The 23,962-nt window shown below is 40.4% G+C and overlaps 2 protein-coding genes across 2 annotated transcripts in view; both read left to right on the top strand. All coding sequences in view use genetic code 11, as the record gives it.

The window, feature by feature from the left end:
* Positions 1–714: 714 nt before the first annotated feature.
* EGR_01419 (La-related protein) lies at positions 715–17,058 on the top strand (the record flags this gene model as incomplete). Its single annotated transcript, XM_024490668.1, has 26 exons — positions 715–755; positions 791–980; positions 1,030–1,174; positions 1,207–1,331; positions 1,442–1,610; positions 1,666–2,132; positions 2,417–2,618; positions 3,652–3,839; positions 4,131–4,291; positions 4,346–4,426; positions 4,508–4,634; positions 5,530–5,860; positions 6,775–7,274; positions 8,149–8,270; positions 10,336–10,507; positions 10,883–11,077; positions 11,184–11,336; positions 11,770–12,091; positions 15,106–15,233; positions 15,270–15,398; positions 15,425–15,528; positions 15,567–15,687; positions 15,729–15,776; positions 16,060–16,281; positions 16,684–16,722; positions 16,936–17,058. The coding sequence occupies 26 exons, from the start codon at positions 715–717 to the stop codon at positions 17,056–17,058; spliced, it is 4,605 nt and encodes a 1,534-aa protein (XP_024354992.1).
* Positions 17,059–18,893: 1,835 nt separating this feature from the next.
* EGR_01418 (Cleft lip and palate transmembrane protein 1-like protein) overlaps positions 18,894–23,962 on the top strand; it is a gene marked incomplete at both ends in the record, with an annotated part of 5,687 nt that continues 618 nt past the window's right edge. Inside the window, 10 exons of the mRNA XM_024490667.1 lie at positions 18,894–19,049; positions 19,086–19,174; positions 19,206–19,368; positions 19,469–19,799; positions 19,846–19,940; positions 20,006–20,090; positions 20,437–20,731; positions 21,172–21,206; positions 21,278–21,378; positions 22,378–22,493. Of these exons, the coding sequence (XP_024354991.1) occupies positions 18,894–19,049; positions 19,086–19,174; positions 19,206–19,368; positions 19,469–19,799; positions 19,846–19,940; positions 20,006–20,090; positions 20,437–20,731; positions 21,172–21,206; positions 21,278–21,378; positions 22,378–22,493 (1,466 nt within the window). The remainder of the gene's footprint in view (positions 19,050–19,085; positions 19,175–19,205; positions 19,369–19,468; positions 19,800–19,845; positions 19,941–20,005; positions 20,091–20,436; positions 20,732–21,171; positions 21,207–21,277; positions 21,379–22,377; positions 22,494–23,962) is intronic.

The raw sequence follows: 23,962 nt of genomic DNA, 5'->3' as shown, positions 1-23,962 counted from the left end.
TAGGCTTAGATCGCACACAAAAGCCATTTATACAAGATAAAAATTTTTTAAAATATTTTTACGCATGGTAGTGCTTTTAAAACCTTAAAAAATCAGTGTTACGAAAGAAACGCCTTGAGATAAACCGTTATTTGCCTTTGATATTGCTTAGCAGTTGTATGGAATCCAATTTTTTAAAAAAGTGTATTATGCTGTAATGCAAAAATTTTGGTTATTTCCGGAGATTTCTGCACTACGAATAGAGTAACCTCGTATAACCAGAATTTTACCAACAAGAATATTCTGAAGGTGGGATTTTACAGTCTTATTCTCTCTGCTTGCTGTCAGTTAGGGGAATATGTCAATTATTTTGTAAATAAAACTCATCCCTGCGCAAACAGGTGTAATATTTTCCTTTAACACCCTTTTTAAAGGAAAGATATTAAGTTTGTCGAACCTTGAGTAAAATAAACTATTTTTGATGTGGTTTAGGAAGATGCTGTGCTGTTTGTGGTACAATGCTGCAATTGAATTAATTGTAAACCAGTTGAGTTACTTATTTTGTGAGCGCTTTTTTCGTAGTAGTTTCGTTCCGCTTAGGCGTGCAACTTGGCACGTCGTCGGACATCTGAGTGGTCATATTGTTTGTGTTTGTGATTCGTCAACTTAAGTATCTAAATATCACCACTACCTTGACTGAGAACATCAGTGTAAATGTCTAAAAAAGAAGCTTCGATGGGTTCATTGGGGCGTGCGTGTGGTGCAGTCGGTTCGGGGTCTGTGTCTGATTTCCTTTAACCATCCTTGATAGATGTGATAGCCAAGTGACTAGCAATGGTAAACGTGATTGTCCATGGTCCTACAATTCAACTAGTCTTACTTCCTCTGAGGTGCATGCAGGTATGTCCGATCGGGACTGGCCTTCATTGCAAATTCACTACGATGGAAGTGTCGCACTGCAGTCTAATGGGGCGAAACCTACTGCAAAAGTTAAACCTACTGTATGCACTCATTTCTAGACAACCTGAGTTTTAGAACCCCAATTCCCAGTTCGCAAGTGCAAGGGATTTTAACGATCGACGGCCGAGCTTTACGCGCCAAAAGAATAAATGGACTACTGTGGCTTTGGATTACACGTATCCGAAAGACGCGGGCGGTGATCAAAGGGTGGAAAGCAGTGTGAAGCCGAATAAGAGTATGTCCTTTCGATGCTTTTGATGCTTTAAGCTGATCCAGGAAAGGAGACCGCAACGTCTATCAATGCGGGGCATGAAGCACCGGTTGGCTCGACAACTTCCAAGTCTCGAAGTTTTATACGTACTCCTAGGAATCAAAGGCCAACGAAGCGGTTGGTGGGTTGCCTTGGTAGTAAATGTGTACAGGCTGTTATTACTATACTTAATAATTACCTTATCTGCTTTTAGCCTAGGCGTCCCCCTCCAAATAACTTATCTACTGCAAGCGCTTCTACCGAGTCTTCCATTACAAGAACTTACTCAAATGGCCTCCCAAGGAAAAGCGACAAACTTCGGAATCAACCTTCGCTGGTTCAACTCCCTTCATTGTTACCTTATTCGATTCACGCACAGCCTTCTGGACAGTCACAGATTTCTGCTCAACGTATGCCTCTTGTAAATATTTGTGTATAGCATTGTACGATTTTCACGACTAACTGCTATTCTATAGCTTTTGGGTATCCAGTCGTAATGATTTACGCGGCCCCTGAGAACTACATCGGCTTGGATCCTAATGCACCCCTCGTGACGTCGGCTCCTCCAGATTCAATAGATAAGAGTTTTCTTACTTCACTACCTTCGCCTGGAGCGGTTAGCTTGCCAAATTGGATACCCACAACCTTGGATCCTACAAAGGCTAACGAGGCTGCTTCAGTTCCAATCGGTATCAATTCTGTCCCGCTTTTCGTTCGACCCAGCGTTTTTCATTTCGATCCAACAATATCTCCCATGGATAGTGATGCAATTCTTCAATCTCGAATTTTGCATCAAATTGAGTTTTATTTTAGCGAAGATAACCTCGTTCGTGACACATATCTCAGAAGTCATATGGATGAAGATGGTTGGGTGCCTATTTCAGTTATAGCGAAGTTTAATCGTGTGGCCTCTCTGTGCACGGATTTGGACAGGATTATCAATGTATGCATTCGCATTTTTGAATTGGTAGCTTCGTAGTTAAATAATTAGCCTTTTTCTTCAATATTGGTGCATTCATTATGTGAACGCTAATGTTCTTATACCTTACGTTGTTTGTGAAACTTAATGATAAATATGTGTTAGCCTTACATGGGTTATCGAACCTTCTAGATATGTTGATTGTTATTTATCGTTTTCACATTCTTTCTTCGCCCACTGCTAACTGGGTTGCCTATTTTAAATCTGCATAGATAGGTAAAGTACTCTGGGATTTTATGTACATTAAGGCCCTTGTACCCAGTCAAGTAATCGAAACAGATACGAAGGAGATGCGTGTTCGCTGTCGGAACCGTCCAACTCAGTGGGTCATTCGAAGTTTTTTGCGAGCGGCTGGTGAAGAAGTCCACGCTAAAGAGGCTGATCCAACGGATAGAACTGAATCAGTCCATTCTCCCAATCCCGATGTCTTGGAATTCGTGCTTCCCAACGGTAATATCATCTCCGTGACGTTTTACATAGTCACATTCTCGTATTTAATTAATATAGCCTATTGAAATCGAAGTTGCAGTGCATCATCGTACTGTTGAGTGTTTTCCTTTAGACGTTCAAGTGTGATCGCGAATTTTACTTTTCATTATCTTGAGTTGTTCCGTTAGAAGTACCAGATGCTATGCGTTTGACCCCATTCCTTGTTTCGTTTTCTCGCTATTATTGTATAATTGCATTATGATAGCAGATGTGACATATTTACCATACGTCACGTGCTCCGGTCTTTTAATTGGTCATTCACTGTTAAGGGCATTTTTAATGAATGCTACATTAAATTATGGTGCAATGTAATGATTAGTCGTAATTCAGTTTACTAACCTTCAGTCCTCTTTCAACCACCAGTTCATATTCGTTATAAAAATGGTTTCATGAGTAATGAAATACGCCTTTCTTCAGAATCACACTATATTTGCTGTTCATCCGTTTGTTTTTCCCATCATATTCACGTTTTAGTGCTTTTCTCCATGAGGGTTACACCACATTTGTACTTCCTGTCAAGCTGTGGAATGTAGATATCACTGGACAACCCAACATTTTGTGCATGGTTAGCCTGGGTAACTATCAAATGTGCACCGATACAGCTAGTTTAAGATCTATGGAAGTGTAGGTGCTCTATTATGTTTTTATTTGTGTGGTCTATTCATAAATCTGCGTGCATTCACAGTTTGGATTTCACCCCCATGTGCGTGGGAACCCGTGTCATTTATCATGTGAATTTGCGGGCATATGCTGAAAGGCTATTGCATCCGGATCTTTCCTTGGGCCTACTACAATTTGTATATGCTATATCCATCCCTGAATAGAATAATCATATGCTGGCGATAACTGGGATATCACAATTTGCTATGTAAATTGGATCGAATAAGTTCAGAACAATATTGGGTGTTTATGTCTTTAAAATACAGAAATTTAGAGAATTTAATGGCGTTTATTTCCGAGGATCCTGATGACTAGCTAATTTGTCATATTTTAGGGGGTAGTTTGCAAGAAAAAACAGATTCATTTGGCGACAGTCAGACTGCTGACATTTCTGTTAAAAAATCTGACATTGGAGGTCAAGCTTTCAGTGAGGCGCATTTCGTTTCTGACGGCTCCAACTCTAATGCTGTTCTTTCGTCGAACTCGAAACATCAAGATACCCGAGGTGAAACGAATGAGCAAGTAAGCATACTGTTGATGTCGAGATCTCCAATGCTTTGATTGAATCAGGCATTCCTCACGTCAAAAGTTGCGTTACGAGAAATAATTCCTCTTCCGATTTGGTTCGATTGTAGAGCTCCTACCGATATAACTACAAAAGATGCAAATTTATGGCTTATAATATTTGGGTTGGATTCATATTTTGTGGTGTTTATCCTTTAGGCTTGAGTCATTATTTCAGAGAAAGCAAGTCATCATGAGCTATGGTTCGTGTTTACTGATTGCGCCCGAGCTGCTTGTGTCTATTTTCAGCGTTCGAGCCACCAGGATGAAGACGTCGACGACGCAATGCTGTCACGTCTTTTCATCGTTGCTTCAGAAAGTTTCAAGGCATCTGATTCTCGATCTATTACTCGTCGCATGCGCCAGCTTTCTCTATGTGATCCTTCTGAAATCCCAATGTCTCAGTCACTGTAAGCTACAAAGGCCTATGGATGTGTGACTCCTTGTTAGTTGTTAAGCTTTAGGTCTGTTGCGCTTACTTTTACGAGACGCGAAACCGGATTTAGCGACCTTAAGTTATCAAATGATTGTGATTGTATTGCCAGGTAAATGCCAGAGAGTTTTTTACAAATGTCTGTTTAGAGTGCAATGGTTCATAATGAAACGGTTTATTTTCCTACGTCTAGGCCTGAAGATGGCATGATTAACGACATAGACTTACAACTTCGCAAGCTCTCCGAGCTTGATCCGGCCACAATTTCAACAGACATCTCGACCAAGGATGCCCACTACTCTGCAGCTTCTGTCTCTCAAGTGGGTATACAGTCCTCATTGCTTACCGGTTTGCGAAAGACATATTTTAAATAGATTTTGCATCTACACAAAGATAAAAGTCTGCGACTGCTTTATTTTACCGGTTTTGCGCTATCGTGGCAATCACAGGGACAAAAATATTTACCCCTTTTTTCCTTTTACTCTGTTGTTGTAATATGATAAAGCAATTTTCTGTTTGCACTTTTGTGTAGCAATCGCATTGTGGTTACAGTTTGCACGCGGCCTTTCAGGTAGCACATGTTCTGATGCGTGTGCAAGTAGTTCATATGCGACTCCGTATTTGTTTCTCTTCACCTCATTGCTTCACTTGCACATGTCCAAAGGGGATTAGCGACAGTCTGATTTCTAATCTCTCGATCTGAAAAGCTTAAGCAGCTGATGTGTTTTCGTTCTCAACCGCTCGGTACAATAAATTTTTCAACGTGGCTGTATTTGCCGCTTGATTAATGTTCATTTTGACAGTACTGAATCTCTTGCGATGCGCCATCGCAGTTTAAAGACATCGATTTTCAGGTGGCTGTTTAGACAGATCGACTCGAAATGCATTAGATTCGCATCATAATTCTCGTATTTGCATTTGCTAACAATTACAAGTTTGCTAATTTCACTCGTGAAATTGCTCGTTTTATTTACGGGTAAATGACTCTCAATCACTGCGGTTTGGGAGATGTTTTATCCTTGTTTCTACCTATGCGGATGAGATTCACACAGCTATATCGTGTTACCGATGCCTCGATTTGATGAAAATGTCATTTGCGCCATCGTTACATTTCACCCAAGTTTGGCATCGTTTTGATTACCATATTGTTTGTGCTGGTCCCATAGTTTGTCACCGAATGGTTCGTGAGTGGTGATTTTCTTTTTCATTGCACAGACTTCGACCACCTCCGCAAACGTGGAATCAACCAGCACTGCTGTTCCACCGTATCTCCAGTGTCCGGTCCCCTTGCCTTACATGAATCCCATGGCATCAGCAGGAGTTATTTCGTCACCTTCCACGGCATCGGCCACCTCTGCATCATTGCTAGGTCATGTGCCAACCTCAGCGACTGCTCCCTTCATTGCGCCTGGGGCAACTTTGCTGCCTGCCGTGCTCGCCTATCCGACGGCCTATCTGCCACCCAATTCAGCTTCGCCCCAAGGATGTGGTGCAAGGGGAGTCAGACTCCCTCAACCCCCTCCTTCGGCTCCACTTCTCTACCCGCGTAGGTTATAAGGGTTATTTAATTACATTGCAAAACTAAGTAGAACTGGGAAATTCCTTAAGCTGGTCTAATTAACAGTTGTTTCGGGTAGTTTTTGCCTATTGACGTGGTTATCTTTCGTCCCTTATTTAGCGCGAGTTTCCTTGACCCTTTTTCCCAATACCAGTAAGATGCAGAAATGGAGTGTGATGAATGTACGCTTTTTCTGTGTTTATTGATTGTGTTTTTGATTTCTTCATATCAGTAGTCTTATGACTTCATGCGCAGTGTTTGTCATTAGATTGTGCGTGTTTGCATGACACCACATATACCAATATTTTGCACCCGGAAATTCACAACTAGGCATGTGAAGTTCACACCATTGTGGTGTATGACTTTATGGGTAGAAGTTTGTTGAAAGCAAATGAAATTGAATTTATTTTGCCACTACTTAAATGCCAGAGCATAATCCTATTCCTTTAAAGCACCTAAGACAACAAACATCGAGTCCTATCCAATATTCCATGGTACTGGAACCGCATTCTCATAAATAATTGCTATGTTTCTTCATCAGAATATGGGTGGATTTTATAAGTACAGCTGCTAGTTTATGCAACGTTTACGTATATATATTTGTATTGGTGCTGCTAATGATCTACAGTGGATTGTCTCGGATTTTGATGTGCGTGATTTGATGTTATCAAATTGTTATTTGTGGCCTGGAGTTAGTAAGTTGCTGTACGTGAGTGCACTTTGTTGAACAGTATTGTTTAAGGAAAGGCGTGAATATCAGAAAATTGGCACAAGCAATACGCCAGTTTATACTTCCCTCGTTTTTTGTCTTTTATTGATGCAAATTGAGTGACTTGGGAACCTAATGAGGGAATCTGCGTTTTCAGCACCCTGGATTCCCATAACTCAACTTTTGCAATCAGGAGCCAATGGTTTTGTTGGCCCTACACCAGCTCTGAATCCTGTTACTCCTATCGCTCCGGTCTTTGCGCAGTCATCTAATGCCACGTCCACTGGTAGCAAAACTACGAGTACTGGGACGAATCCATCGGCAGCTGTTCGTGCACCGAATTCGGCCCCAACAGCTCCCATGCTTTTACCCCCCTCCGCTCCGGGCTTCTTCCTCTATCCTGCTGGAGCCAACGGAGAGCTTCACGCCTTGCCAGTGGCTCCAATCAACCCAGCTGTTGGTCCTCTTTTCACCGGACCCTCCGCTGGAGTGCTTAATGTACCTTTATTACCATCTCCCAGGCCTCCCGTTCCCCAACCGCAGCTCGTGCGACCTTCAGGTGGTGTTACCGAGGAGGGCACTGAGAAGGCAGTGGAAATTATGGGCACCAAAGGTCTAAAGGGCAAAAATCCGACATCATCCGGTTTTTTCCCAGCTCATTATGATGCACCGAATCTTACGAACGTCGGAGGGGTATGCACTACAATCCTCAAACCTGTGAAATTAAAAGGATTTCTTTCCATAGCAAAATAAATTTGGAGTGTAAAAGTCTCGGATCATGTTTGATAATAATGACCTCGTTATCTTACCCACTTCGAGGTATTGGTATCACAAATTCTTGAAGCTGGCTCATATTAATATGCATATCTGTACTCGTCATCACTGATACAATGGGGTTGTTGCACGTGGGACACAGCAGTGAGGCGATCGCTCAACCATTTGCTGGCGTTATTTTCAGTACTTTTGGCTTCCAACGTTAACAGTAGACCATGCGCATAGACTTCTACTTTTTGATAATTTTGCAACAAAATACGAGTAATAACGCATGGCAGTTAAGCATGCGTGCGTGGCAGAAGCTTTCTCCCTATATATGGTGGAAAGGAAGAGGTCATTTGTAGCGGTGAAGGATGAGGGCTTCCGATACATCTTTACTGCTGCATACTGTCCAGTGATTATTTATCTGTTGAATAAATAATTACTATACGAAAACAGTTGCATTATTCTCAAATAGCTCTTTTAAATTATCTCTTATCATTATCTCGTTCATCGTTGTACCGTTATACCTAAAGCCCTCCAAGTGCTAAAAGTGGAACATGTTTGGGCTGACAGTGCCTTTAGTATTTAAGTAATGCAAAATTTTGTATTTGTGAAATATCTGAAAACTCATAGGGTCATTATTTGTTCGTAACTCCATGCTTTGTAGTGCAGTCAGACGGCATTTCAGCTTCTCTGACTCGCTGGAGATTTTTATTGAGTTTGTAAATAGTCTGAACTCTGTTAATCAATTAGTTAATATCTGTAATGCCTTCCAACTATTAAAATCGGCATTTTTGACCCCCTTTGTTAGGCGAAACGGTATCGAACCTTATCTACGGGAGCAAATTCGTTACGGATCGAAGAGCCTCATGTTGGTTTTCTTTTCACCAGAGGGGAGGGGGGTAATAGATCACGAACGGTATCTGACTGCCCGTAAGTCATCCTTCTGTAATTGTCATCATCTGATTTTCATTCGGATTTGGATACATATCTTCACTCCCTTAGCGCGGTAGTTAATATTTCATTTCGATGTTCGCTTTGGAAAACTAGCCTACTACTCTCCTTAGTGCTGATACGCGGGGTTCAATATGGCACAACTCTTCTATTTTTTATGCCTTCGAGGATTTTTTCATGTGCGTTTGAATATTGGTTATAAGCTTTAACTCTATTTGAGATTCGCATCTTTTGACCATTCCGTCGCATGTCACTTTTCACTTTGCACAAGCCATATTTCCTCGAATGCCAATTACAAAATTGTATCGTATTTGTCTTTATAAACCTAATATTGATGTTTACCGAACTTTTACTGGAAGAACTAAAGTATTTGTTTTACGCTTAATGATACTATCGTTCATTTTCGATCTGCAAATCGTTCATTTGTGCCGATGCGTATGCTCTACCGATCAAACAAACTGCACACTTCGATACTCTTCTTCAATATTTTACCTGTTCCTGAGCAATATCAAATATGTTTCCTAGCATCATTACATATGACTGCTTCTTGATTGAGCGTTGGTAGATGCTACTCGATTCTGCGCACAGACATCGTTCTTGTGACGCAGGCCTTCTGCTTTGCAATCACACCCACTCATTGTGTGTTTATTCTGATTGTACAATTACGTCTAGTGGTTTTTTGTGATTTTTTGTGTGTATCTTTGCTTCACTTATGAACTCGTTCATAGAGTGGTGGCATAATGTGAGACATTTGATTACACTGTAATTTAAATTTCTTTGTTATGCGTGGCAGCACATGAGTCATGATATCATGATAACTATTAGATAAATGCGTCCAAAAACCTATCGATCATTGGTAACTGGTTGTTGTGATTCACTTCTGATGAGGTCCGTATGTCATGAATCTAATTTTAAGAACTTTGATCGTAGCTTACTTATAGCTTCATGTGCGACTTTGTACAGCCCATCTAACCAAAATATGCAGCTTGACTTGATCTTTTGATTTGTAAAATTTAGTTGTTTATTTGATAGCCAATACTGTAATCAACGGGACTGGCTGTTTGATGAGTCGGAGTTTAGTAGCTGGAATGCTCTTCTTATCATCTTGTTCACAGGCTCAAACCGACTGTCTCGTATCAAAAACGTCTGCCTTGTTGTTAGGCTTGTATGTACAATGCTTTACTGTTGCAGAAGGGTTTCACGTGGTCCCTTGTTTACCCAGTGCAGCAAAGTTGGTTTAAAGTGGTCTATTAACACGATTAATTTCCTTAACTTGTGTTCGCAGTTTCTGGAACTCACTATGACCTTTCAACTGTTGCTAATGCAAGTTCTCAATGCTTCAGCCAAGAATAGTTAAACTGTATTATTGACCTAATGAACCCGCGCATGAATTGAATTGCATGCTAGTGTTCTGCAGCCTAACATGAAATTTCATTTCCTCCACTCCCCATACAATCTTGCTCACCATTTCCAATGAAGTAATTCACTGTCAAAGTTGTTAATGCTTCTTGAGTGCAGGAGTGTGTTCGAAAATTTGCAGCACGTGTCACATCAAGCAAAATTCACGATATCTGAAGGCGAGTAAACGTCCTCGTGAAATCACCGGCTTCCATATTCTATCTCACTAGCAGTTGTTCAATTACTCTTTCGGCCCTTATTCAACTACTTTTAAATGGCTGAATGTGTTTCATTTTGGGTATTCGACTAACGTTATTAACGTTTTATTAGTACTACCACTTGACGTTGTTTTTAGTGACACTCTGTTAAAATGGCATTGAAAATAGTGGTCACTAGCATTTTTTACGACAATTGTGGTTTTCTGAGTGCGCAAAAGGTTGACTCCAGTTCGGCTAAGGCGGGATAACCCCTCAGGAGAGTGGCATATATACCTGTAAAATGTGCGCCCAATAAAGTCATTTTTGCAAATGGAGGGTGCTGTCTTATTGAAAAGAGCTTGTGGTAATTTTCTGTTACTTTTATTTTCGAAATGAACTCAAACCTACAGGGGTGAGGGAGGACGTTGATAATTGCATTTCTAATTTAGTGATTCGGCGGCAGCTCCTGAAACCTCTTTATCACCTGGTACTAGAGATCCCTTTACCGAGCATCCAAGTCAGCAACTTTTGCGTCAGCATGGCTTCACCTTCCACCGCTACAACAAGTTTCGTGCTGCTTGCCTTCGCGATCGTGAATTACACGGAAGGGGCAGATCTCAAGTCAGTCATCTCATCAATTTTTTCGCCTTTACCTACTCTTCACTTTTTTAGCACTCTTATTTTACATTTCATTGAAAGATAAACTTTTTTGTGTTTAAACGTACCTTTCCTGGATTTGTAAAAACTTATCTTGATTTTATTCTGCTCGTGTTTACTCAACTTATTTACCAACGTGTCCTATCCTAAAGTAAACCTTGAAAGTTTTTCGTGTACTATTTAAGATCGGGATTCTAATATAACTGCTGAATAATGATAATGCATAGTAACTGAACCTGATAAGCTGTATCCGTAACCGTTTTTTACTGTTTTTAACCTTGGTCACATTTTTGAGTTGATGTTGTGTGTTTGCAGCCGAAGTCATTCTCCCCTTAACAGGAAATGAACACACTCTATCGATTTTGGTCTTTCTTCCTACGCGTAAACTTCAATCGTACAATGTACAAAGAATTTCGCCGTTATTCTACAGAGGATGCCTTATGTGGCTCCCGTTACGGAATTGAGTGCCTTTTCAGATTCTTCAGCTATGGCCTGGAGTTGCGCTTCAGGCAGGATCTTTTTAATGACTTCCAAGTAATTGATAAAATTTGTTTTTACGTGCCGTTGAAGCAATGCATTTCGCTTACTTTCGTGAGTTCATTTTTTAGTTTTGAGTGGTTCTGCTCCTTTCGCTTTGTAGGAGGAAACTCTAAAGGATTATGAATCTCGGCATCTGTATGGCTTGGAGAAATTTTGGGCTTATCTTCACTACAGCAAAAATTGCGTCGAAGTTAGCCCAAAGCTATGTGAAATACTCGAAAAGTACAAAACTCTGGGGGACTTTAGAGTAAACGTGAGTCATTGTACAGCGTTCTTAATTTGGTCGGGTCAGTTCTAATTTCAGCATGTATTGGTATTCTCTTACAAATATACTTGCTCTCTACATTATCTCCGTTTGGAATCTTATCAGACAAAAAGAAATGCCGCCCCAGCGCTTATAAAAATTGCAATTTTTGTATACTGTTTAGGAAAGACTTGGTAACAGCGGCTATACCACCTGCCATTTAGAAGGCACTAGTGTTACTTAGATGATCTAATTCGTTTAGCTTAGTCGACATTTGAACTACGATCGCGTCCGCTTACTTTGATCCTGCAATATTGTTTTTTTTTCCGCATGTTTTCTTTGCGAATTACCGGGACTTTCCGGATTGTTTACCATTCAGATTTCGGCTACTTTGTATTCATAGTAGGTACACATTGCCTGTTGACTTATTTTCCCTTTTTAGTTCCAACCGCCTGATGGTTTTTTCTTGGCTGGCAGTCGTCGGAGAACACAATCGGAGACAATAATTACTGGCAGTGCCCACGTCCTAACCCCAGAGTTGCCCACCCACCGCCTCTCGGGACTGCCAGCGGGTGGCTCCTCGAAGGAGTCGTCGTCGGAGTCTGAACCTGAGGTGGTCAATAAAATGTGCGAAACGGTGACGATACCCACGGCTCCAGTAGCAGCTGAACCAAAGTCAAAGGAGGAGAAGTTGGAGTCATCGCAGGCGGGGGAGCAGACAAAATCAGTGGAAGAGTCGAGCTCTAACGTTCAAACTCAATCAAGTGCCAAAAATTCACATCCATCCCAGAGCATGAAAAAGAAGTCTTACGCATTAAATAAAAACGTGGCTCAAGCAAAGCCGCATTTGAAGGAGCAGAAATTTTGATCGGATCGTGACAATCAACCGCATTCCGGAAGTGTTCAACGAGTCCGTATACGCATTCAAGGATTAATGAACAGACGCATTCGACTTCTAAAATGAGCACCCAGGAGATCCCCCTCTAATCGGTTCAGCTCTTTCTTGATAACCTGGCGGTTTTTTTGAAAAAAATTCACCTACCGTAGTGTGCTGTGAAATCGCATAGGAAACAATGTTCCCCACGTTTCTTCATACGGTACTCCTTTGCGCGTTCATTTTGTGACCACGTTTTCATATTCCGCTCCTCGCACTCAACCCACTTCAAGCTCTCAATTTCGCTATTGCCTCTGCTTAATTCTGATTCTGCAATATACTTAGACCTGCAATTTTCTCCATCTTTGCTCAATTCCACTTATGCATGGCCAGTTTCAGGCCATCACCTCGTGCCCACTAATGTAGACTTACACTGTTTCCTTTTTATACCTGCTTCCAGATTTACCACCTCCGGTATTATTTTACTAGACCTCCATCTGTGTACTGCATAAGTATGTGGACGTGAACGTTGGCAACGGCTTGCAGCACTTACCGCCTTGGTCTCTCGCCCCTGTCGTGTTCGTTAGGGGTTTGCGGTAGCTATCGCTATTACTCGTTCCTCTCCGATGCACGTGTATGTTCTTTTTGCCAGCTTTCAAATGTATCTGTTAGTCTCCCTTGCCCTCATGATCCGTACTGTTTGGAAGCCTTACTGAAATCCCTAACTCTGCTTCAGCTCCTTGGCCTTCCCTTATTCTACCCACTCAAACTCGATTCTGAGTTTACTGCAATATAGTAGCAAAGATGTGCGCTCACGCATGTTTCCTTGTGCCTCTCGCGTGTGGATGTCGTTTAAAGTTTTTCCGTCAATGAGTTAGTTCTGTTGTTAAGTGAACTAAGCGTTGTTAGTTTGGGTTTGAGGCACATCACCGCGAAGTGGTATCACGACTTAGTAAATCAGTATATCCTATGCAGCAAGTTGACGAAAGTCCTTGGCTGATTAGCGGTCGTTTGACACTAATCGCGCCTGCTCTTTATCGCTACGGGTGCGTTTGAGAGCTCGAATCCGTCTCAGCGATAGCGACTTGGGCCCTTGAGTGATAAACTTGAGTAATTGTGTACCACTTGGCGCTGTAGTAAATGTAGGTTGGAGGATTCGGGTACGAAGGTCTTGCACACAGACTGGCGACCAGTTGTCGTGCGGGGTAGTGATGTGGAATATTGTTCACCGGGGGGAAAATTGGAGAAATATGCAGAATAAGTTTTCCTGACGGCCTAGGATTCCCAAAAGTGAGAACCCAAATTGTTCTTGAAATGAGGAACAGCCACATATGTTTGCAGTTCAAACCTCTATTTTCCGATGGGGAAGCAGAGTATGGCGTCCACCGAAAAGCTCTGAAGGGATTGATCATTGTCTCAATCTGGGGGATAAGGGCCTCAATGACGCGCCAGCCAAATGCAAAGTTACACAACTGTTTGCTTTAAATATTCTTACGGAGTGATTGAAGTGTTAACCAGGGCAAAAGGCAGAGGATAGCAAAAGTTAAAAGAGAGATATCCTTTATTAACCCCTCCTAGTCAATTTATTTTAGTAGACTCCCTTACTAAAAAGCCAAGTTATTACGTGGAATAAATGAGTAACTTATTTATGCTCTGATCCAATTTTCTATTTAGTTAGATCTTTTGCCAGTTTTTGTTTACTGAGTTATACTCTACGAGAGACTAAGTAGCCTCCTGGACTCCGGTCATATAACTAGGGCGGGAAAAGTACTGTCGACGTACGAAAGTAGCAAGGGGCTAGTGGCGTGACTCGGAGACCATGCCGTCCAGGGAAAGGTAATCGCGGAACGTCATGTGCTTGCGTAGTCAAAACGTAGCGCTAAACAATCAAAGTACCACAACTAGATTAGAAAAGCATGTGAGTACAACCTGTTCCTTGAGACCTGTAATCATACTACTTTAGCTAATCTACATAGAATTCGACAAGTTTCTATCGGAGCTACTTAAAATAATATATTATTTCCGTATTTTCCCACTGATATGGAAAAATAGCATTGAACCCGAATGGTGGCGGAAAAATTGGGTATACATTGGATTAGTGATGTGTTGACAAAATAAATTTTAGCAGCACAGTTTTTTGAGTGGCCTAGCATTTAAGAACGGCCACTTTCACATAATTCTCAATTCACGCAAATTAATGCACATGTGACAACTTTTACCATACTACGCTATGATAAGAAACAGAAGGGTTTCAGTTTGAGTTGTTTGGGCTCGGTTATTTCAACATTGCAGATTTCAGTTAGGAATTCTCAAACTCAATCTTAAAGCCAAAAAATTAGTAGGAGCTGGCAAAAATGTCACTAATACTATGTTTTTTTTTGCTTTAGCTATTAGACAAACTCGTATATTAGCGGGGTTGGATATAATAGACAAACTTCACAAAATTTTTGCAAAAATCGTTTGGACCATCTGTGCCGACGAATTTGGGGGAAACGAGTGTAATCGCTTTTTGAAAGCATATTGCTCGAAGGAAAAATATAAGTACAGATTATTGCTTCTCGAATGTTTACTGGACGCCGTTATCCGCACTTTTCAAGATTGCTTTAAAGATGTTTCCCTCGTTTAGTTACTCTGGTTTCTGTATGTAGTTGTTATTTCTTCAGTTTCCCTTTGTTTTACTTTACATTTAGTTAGGCTGCCCCCAAAACGTAGATAGTCATTTCTGATTTTCCTGTTCAGTAGTACGTAGGCCTGTTTTTTTCTCCTGATGTTGGGTACTTTGATTTATCCGAGAAATAGTCCAGGCGATGTCGCGATTTTACTCAATATAAGTTGGTTTGTGATGTTTAATAGGTGCATAATTTAACTGTTGTTCATATGACCTCGATTTATGCTTTCTTTTAGATAAGACATCTGTTTCTAAATGCTCTATTTTCGCAGTCGTCACTACTTCTGCCTTTGTTCACATTTCCGGTGACGCATATCGGAATCTATTCATATACGATACTAATGCTATTTTTAATAAGCATGGAGTAAAGTCACATGAATCTTACGAATGGTTGCCCTAGTTTATTCAGTGGTTTTTATCGAAAACCGCTTTTATGGATCCGACGGATTTTTTGCTTGGATGCCTAATCATATACTATTTTCGTATTTTTGAGCGACGTTACGGTTCCCGAAAATATTTAGTAAAACGAGTATATCATTAGAAGTGACTTTCTAGACGTCGATTATGTGGGTTTCTCTTCTATCTACGGCATTCGAACTTCTATTCATCAAACTCTTGTCATTCTACAGAATTAATCTAAACACTCTTCCATCGGGCCCGTAAGTTTGTGTAACTGGGTATATTCGTCCTGCTTTAGGTTTTGCTTAATTTTTCCTTATTTTATTCCTTATTTTACTGAGATCCCGAACTTGCTTGTGATGACTGTTGCTGGATTACCGATATCAAGGAAGTCATTTCTTTATCTCATTGGTCTACGGGTATTTTATCAAGTGAATCTTAATTAATCATGAGCATTTAGTTAGCAACTTCATCACTCGGTTCCTTGATTGTATGCGGTTGTGGTTTAGTAAGTCCATCTCAAGTATATCTAGTTCATATCATTTGCGAGCAGAGGTTTGATAATGCAGCGAGGTCTACAACAGAGCACCGTCGTTTATGCACAATTTTCGACTTTTCTATTATGATTCTTTGCGAGGTATGGAGTGAGATGTCTATTTAAAGGAAATCAGTTCTGGCTTTGCCTTAAAAATGTAGTGCTGGATACCTGAAACAGTTTACTGTGTACCAATTTCCTTTGTTTTTAAGTTTAAATGATTGATTTGTTCTATGTTGGCTTAACTTACTTTCAGCTGGCTGGCCTTGTTTACCAATGGAAGAACTTACAAAAGATTAATTTAATCCCTTTTGGGATTGCTGAGATTTTCAATCGATTGATCGGACCACTCCTATCTAGTGAAGTACCCGACGATGCCTTAAATTATATTGGTGCTACTCTAGACCTTCAAAGGCAAGGGGCCCTTGATAGACAGGAACAGGCCCTAATGGATTTGAGACGGACACAACTTGCCTACGTGAGCGTTTAACCATAGTAAATATGGATTTAAGCTAAATATTTCACCGAATAATTCTCTTTAATCCCAGTTAGCCTCTCCATATTATTATACAGTAGAAATATTCATTTGTGCAAACTCCTCACGAATCTTTGCTGATTCTGAAATGGATTTGCGACCCCTTCCCATCTACAATTTCGGCATAATCAGCTTATGCCTCTTTTTAAGTGTATCATCTATTATAGGTTAAAATTCTTGTCTGAGTGCTTTAAGGCAGTTTCCTACTTTAATTCCTGTTATACAAAACCGCCCCTCCAAGTTACCCTTTGACACGAATGTCCTTCCGACTGTAAATTTGGATTCATTGTTCGGTTTATTTTATGCGTTTGTTATTAGCCAACGTATTGTCTTATTTTCCTTTAGAGTAATAGACGGCGGAACTACGCTCCACAGCCCCATGAGGTATTGTCTGAATGATGATTACCACCATTTTTATGCAGCTGGGCTTGAATTACGATTTACCCTAGGGCTTAAACGAGTACTTTAGGCTTTGGAGCTCTGTCTTTTCAAAAGTAGTTCCTTTTTGCCATCATAATCATCATAATGGTTTAATTAGTTTTATCATGGGATTTTCGAACGTCAATATGTAAGTCTATTTGTTGTTCCAAATTTTAGGTTCAAAATCTCGTTGATATGGGTTTCCCTGAGGAACGATCCCACCTTGCATTGACAGTGGCACATGGGGATGTTTACGAGGCCATTAACCTTCTACAGGACCCATCCTTCAATTCACACTAGAAGTTTACTTTCTCACTCATGCATAGGAAATTTATGTGGTTATGGGTTTCAATTTGGCTGTTTGATCCAGAGTACGTAAATCTTATCCAGATCGTGCTTCGTTGAAATACGTGCTTATCGCGGAGAACTAATCTAGAAATATGGACTAAATGTGTTTCAAATAATTTTTTGGCTAGTGTGGAGTTGCATTATAAGAGGATAAAGTCTACTTGGATTAATGTACTTGTGTCTGGTTGGCTTGTGGTCCTGTCCATAGATAGATATGGGCTAAATCAATGTTTGTGCGCTGCTGCGCGTATTTAAATAGTAGCAACTGTGGGCTATAGGGGATGGGTAATTGGTGGAGCTGAGCGAACGCAGGTTGTTGCGTTAGAGAATTCAGGAACCGCATGCGGGTGTTCGGCTGCTGAAGAGGTGGCTTGGAGTTGCCACCTCTGTAAAGTAGTAAATGCATCAAGTTTGAGTGGAAGTCAATAGTGTACTCTTGGGATTCACTCCCTTTTGAGTGTACACTTGGCTACGTAAACTCTATTTCGCACTTTGCTTGGCAGCGTGGTCCATTAGCTGCTCTGGGGCAGTGTTGGGTGATTCTGGCCTAAAAAGGTGACTATCCTGTTATTTAGATAATTGGCCGTACAAGGAAGGCGTCGGCTACAGATACCAAAACTTGTGGATGCTCGGGTGCCTAGTTTCGGGAAATCGCTAATTTTGGGTATTGTACAGTAGTGGTCAAATGATCAATATCAGGTTTCAAGAAATACGAGTTGCTCAGGGAGAAAGGCTTACCATAGTTTCGTGGATGAAATAATTTGGCATAGCCTAGAAGTATGGGTTCCCTTTTTGACCTTCATTTCGACAACTGCTGCTCTGAGGAGCAATAGACTTATAGATATCTTCGTTGTAGAATATTTCTCAGAATCTGGCACTATCGTAAATGGGCTCTCAATTGAGGGAGTTCGCATTGCAGCAGATGTGACATTTGGGATTTCCCATCTGGTCTACAGCGTGTGCTACTAGTGAGTAGCATCCCTCCTATGATGCAATTTCTTCTTGTGGCCTTCCATCTCGTCTCATGGTTGGTTGCAGTTCACACAGAGACTGCAACTGAAGCAGAAAATTGACCGTGGGGACTCTGCGGTCGGCGCCCAAAGAAGGAAAAGGAAGGTGCTGTAACTGAGGTTCTAAACTACTGCCTTGGCAACATGATTAAATTACCATGCCCACAGTTCCCTAGGCCTTCTACATAGTGATAATAGCCGTTTCGTTCATGGGATCAGGGAAGACTTGGGCACCTACAATAAATTATTTTTTGGATCTTGGGTACATGTAGCTGGAACTTTGATTCGCAATAATCCAACCCAAATATAGTACGATTGGCAACACTGATAACCACAGCGAGTATGCATAAGAGGCTACTGCATATATGCAGAAATGCGGCGCTCATTACATTGTGGTTGCGCTACAAAATAATTCAAAGTAACAAGACTGGTTTGCGTATATTTAGGAGTGACTAAATACAGAGGAGCTGTAATAGTGCAAACGGTGCTTATACGGAGCCAAACTTATTCAAACAATTTTTTGCTCCCTAGGAGGGAAGGTATTCGATGTAGCTAATACTTGCTTTTCGAGGTGAACTTGAGATGGATCTGCAGAATAAAATATTTGTGTTATAATATAACTAAAAGACCTATTAATGTAAGCCTTAAATATTTCCTTGGGTTTATTTATTGAAATACCCTCTTCCCAAAACCGCCCCTTCTGAGAAGCTTATCATACGTGTCAGAAACCTTGCAAATTTACACGATTTGCCAAATTGTTTCATTAAAACTTCCACAATGGTTGGAAAATTTTTGGACAAGACTTTGTTTGTAGCGGTTATTGGATACATAGTCTACAATGTGTATACCTTTTATGAGATGTTTTCACCATCCACTTGTATTGACACGAAATCGTGCGTTTTCCCTGCCTATCCTGGCAATGAGATAATAATCGTAGGTTAAATGTCGGCATTATCCAGTTCTTGTAAGATTGAAGGTTGCTTCTCCGAAGGCAAAGGATGCATCTCCTCTCATAAATTCGCTATTCCGCCATTCGATAGTCATCAAGGTGTGAAATGGTATCTCTCTTTAGTGCGTGTAACTGTTTAGGACTGGTGAAGTCGAGGTTCCAACCACCATTTTCAAAAATGGTACTGCTACCTGTAACGTTCAAGTTCGAACCCACAAAAACGACAGCTTATTTACGGGAGATGTTATGATTACCACCCATCGGGAACCTTCCCCAAAATCTCGTAACTTGCTGTCTCCTCAGGTAGGCGCTGACAGAAGTTGTTGTTTTTGGCCATCTTGAGGATGCCCCTAAATTTAAGCTCTCACCCCTTTGCTTCGATGAAAATATTCTCGTTTTTTAGAAAAGCAGCGTATCGGGGACATTTAGGCCTACGGCTCATTGGTTATCCCACCTGGAAGTATACATTTTGAAGGATACTGTTGCATTTCCGATGAATGCTGTTCCACACGAACTGATGCCATATTTCTACGTGTTTCGGAAAAAATCGGAACTCCTATATCTTCCTCTCTTCCTCGTAGATCCACAATTGCAGCCGACATATTACTGGCTGGAATTGCCCGAAAATCCCACAAAAAGGCTCAATTTTACGATTGAAGTCATCCCTCTTTCGATAGGAAGATTTCGCCTTAGATGCATGCTTGCACAGGCAGCAAAACAACTGAAAGTCATGGGTCTGTTTTATTTAATTAGATTGATAGCCCTCAAATATCATTTTAGGTATCAAGGATAAAGATATAGATGATATACAGGGTATTTTTACTGAAACTAATCTTTATCTCTTATTGACTACGGTAGTTGTATCAGTGTTTCACGTAAGTGGACGATAATTAGCTCCTAGTGCTTTTTTCCCTTTTTTAACTGATGTATGTCATTATAGTTATTTTTCGACTTCCTCGCATTCAAAAATGATGTACAGTTTTGGAGAAACGCCGAAAACACGACTGGCATATCTATTCGTACAAGTACATTGATGCCCTTTTATTCATCCTTATGCTTTCATCACTCGTAGCCAGCTGTATTCTAACGCATATTTTATTTTCATATTTTAAAACCGTTTTACGATTCCAATTTTAAAAATGGACTGTATTTTTAAGCAGAAAACGTACGACTGTTAATATTATCCAGCATAATGTGACTTCATAAGTCCGAGATTTATCCTGATTATCGGTCGGTGTTTAGGACGCTTTCTGTGAAATGACGCAGTCGTTCTTATTCTTTTCTTACTGAGCTCATAGAATCACTAGTCTGTTTCCTTAATGCAATGTTTACTCTGAATGATATGCAAATTCTACCTCAACATCTTTGCAGTTGTCTGGCGGTGCATTAGCACGAGCATAATATTCCTTTACCTATACGAAGAGAAGAGCAGCTTACTCGTGGTAGTCCCCTCGGGCATTTCAATGGTCATTGAGTTTTGGAAGCTCTGCCGCATGACCAAGGTGTCCTTCAGTCTCCGTGGTGGTGTCTTTGTGGGTCAGCGCAGCAAAGAGGAGCAGGAGACCGATGAGTTGGACGCATATTTTGTGTGGCGCTTAATGTATTTTATGGTGCCTCTCTGTGTCGTCGGTGCTGTCTACTCCCTCCTCTACATGCCGCATCGAAGGTAAGGAGACGAAGCCGCAGAGGTGGCGGGAGGAGGAGGGGAGAATTTTTTTTAAAAGCGCTCCCTCTCTACCATACATATGCCAATAAATGTAAATGAGGCACCCTGCAGTTTTATCAAATAAGGATTAATTTTTAGTGACTGATGCATTTGTGAAGGGTAGCTGGAGATCTGGCGTTCAGTACTTGTCTTTTCCATCCCAACACGAAATTTTAAAAGTGGCAATCAAGTGGAATTACTCAAAAAAGTGTTAATTCACACAAGAAATTGTGAAATGATTCCTACTTGGGAGATTTTTCTCTGCATTTGGTTTAGTGTCTGAATGAACACTTAATTTTTTGTCACACCAGTTAACCTTTGAGCCGTCTCCATTATTTTTTGTCCTATCTTTAATGGAGAAATGCTTACCTACCAAAATCTCCTGAAATTTTCCATTTTAGCTGGCGGTCGTGGATTCTACAGACTGCTGTAAATGGTAAGCCTTGCTACTTACAATTCTTTAGTAAATACCTTGTTGAGTAATCGTTTATTCTTAATGTATCTTAGGTGTCTATGCATTCGGTTTCCTTTTGATGACTCCTCAATTATTTATCAACTACAAGCTCAAATCTGTAGCCAATTTGCCATGGCGTGCACTTACCTACAAGGTAATTTGTCGGATTGTCGTTGCGTTAAAACACCGTAACTAGTGATTGACCTTCCCTTTCTGATAGTTACGATTACCTGAGCTGGAGGAAGTTTTTACAATTTATTGCGAAAGGGTGTTATCCATTTTTTTCCCGCTGAAATGCTTATACTTGCGACACTATCTTTGAGATTGGTTGAATCCACTTTTACAATATGTTTCTCCAAGGCTTTGCGTAAATGTCGGCAAAAGTCGTTTTCATTTACACTTTTTATTTGAAGGCACTTTTTTAAATCGTGTTTGTATTTTTCTGGGTGCAAATCTGCTAAATTTTGGTTTGTCTTCTAAACTATTTAAACGATGTATGAAATGCGACTCGGCGCTACTGTTATGAAATAATTTTGAGATAGGGTGAGTTATACCTGATAAAACGTCCCATGGATTGCATTCGCATTTTTGACTTCATGATAGATAACTTGACTGAGCTAAATTTGATAAAATCTGCTGATCCATTTTTGCTCTACAAGTACGTTTACGACCAACTGTTTTATTGTGCGCCCGATAATTTTTAATGATTTCTATTTGATAGAATAGGTATTTGTCATTGAGAGTGTTAGTTGTTATTCACAAAACGGGCCAATCTGTAATATTTGTCGATATTACTAAGGATAACACTCCGTATTACTGACAGCAATAATTACACATTAGATATCAAAAAACCCTATTTTTTTTACAAGAGGTATTCTGTAAACGCGTTATTTTATGAGGGAACGTTGAAAAAATATCTTTGATCGAATGATTATCACTGGAATTCATTTTCATTCATGTGAATTTTACTCTCTGACTCGTGTTCCCCTATTCTTGCTGTTTTGCGCAAAAAATATCTTGAAATCGAATAACAAATGTTACATGAGGGACTATTTACATTTGAACTAAGGTATCATATTATCAGATGTGTGAAGTTCAATCCACTGATAGTAATTTGATTATTTTTGGTGCAGTTTATTTCCTTATTTCCCAGGCCTTCAACACTTTCATTGATGATTTCTTTGCATTCATCATCAAAATGCCAACCGCACATAGGGTAGCGTGCTTCCGGGATGACGTTGTTTTTGTCATCTACATGTATCAGCGATGGTGAGTTTGTGTTCATTTACCAACTTAAAAAACTACTTATGGTAATGATTTTCAAAGTGTCAACAGGAATTACGCCTAATGTGGTTTCGCATCGGCTTTGGTTAACTGAGAAAGTCCGCAGTAATTTGAAATTCCGTTTTTAATATTAGAAGCAACCATTAGCAATACCGACGTTGTTTCCGATTTATTGTCTGATTTGTTCATAAGGTTTAGTCTTGATGCACAAGGTGGGGTAAGCGATCGCTGATAAGTCGGCCCATTTCGCCCTAAGATCGGATTTTTTAAAGAAGTGGAATAGTTTCTTTTCGTACCCGTCCACCAGGGGCAGTGGTTTTGAGCATACTAATGATACCTAAAGGAAGGTGCCTTAACGGATTTAAAGGGATCAACAAACCCGTGAATAATATTTCCAGCTATAGTTGGATGGGTAATTTTCGACTTTTCCATAATAGTAACGTAAATCCAATTTTAATAAAATCAGTCGAAACAGCTAAGGCGTTTTGAAGGCTCTGAATTTCGGCTCTAATTACTACTTAGTTCTTAGCTTCTAAGTATGCCACCAGCCCACAAGTTAGGTAGTGTGCATCTTCAGCTCTTTTCATGCAAAACTAAATAAAGGCAATTTTATGGGATTAAAGCTAATTACTCCTAAATACGATGTTTAAGCACGCATAATCCCTTACCGAATGAAACCTAATGCCTACCGAAATAGTGCACAGCCGATAGGTAGACCTTCCGAAACATTTATATTGAAGGTCAAAAAACCACCAGTTAAGTAATTTTATTGAATGTCATTCCTCTACTTTTGTCATAGCCCGAGAAAATGCGTGAACAGGAAATTTTGCTTGATTTTGTCAATCATTGGTGAGAAACACAATACGGCAACGACTAAGGCAACTTGTTATAAAAACCGTTGCAACACCTTCAGTAACAATCACTTGTCTAGGGAGGGGAGAGTTTGCTTAATCAGGGTTCTCTAGTGCGGATGTGTGAATTAAGCGTCATTTATCAGGTGACCAGAAGAGCTCGCCTGCCTTCCGGGATAGATTGCTCCAGTGACCTGTTGTTACTTGTAGAATGCGGTTTTTCACCTGTGCTATGAAGTTGAAATGTGCATCAGGCCATTGGTATGGTACTCTTTATTTATGCTTCCTAATACTTTCTTGTCCTGAATCCTTATATCGCACGATGTCGATTAAATTTGATGGTATTGGAGCTTGTCTGCTTTGCAAATGAGTTTAAATGCATTTCAAAATTGTTGTGAAAGCTTCTAGTAAAATCCATTGGACGGCATTTAGAGAAGGTTCAGCGTGCAGCAGCAGACCATACCGACCAGCGATGGATTGCTAAAGGAAAATTGCATTACTTTGACGTTGTCCCTCTAGTCTTTGATAATGAGGAATCTAGTGTTACTATTGATTGAAATATTTTGATTTTGACTACTCAGGATGTTTTTGAAATAACTTATT

This window comes from Echinococcus granulosus (assembly GCF_000524195.1).
Source record: "Echinococcus granulosus chromosome Unknown EG_S00005, whole genome shotgun sequence".
NCBI lineage: Eukaryota > Metazoa > Platyhelminthes > Cestoda > Cyclophyllidea > Taeniidae > Echinococcus > Echinococcus granulosus.
This window is presented reverse-complemented; position numbering and strand designations above follow the sequence as displayed.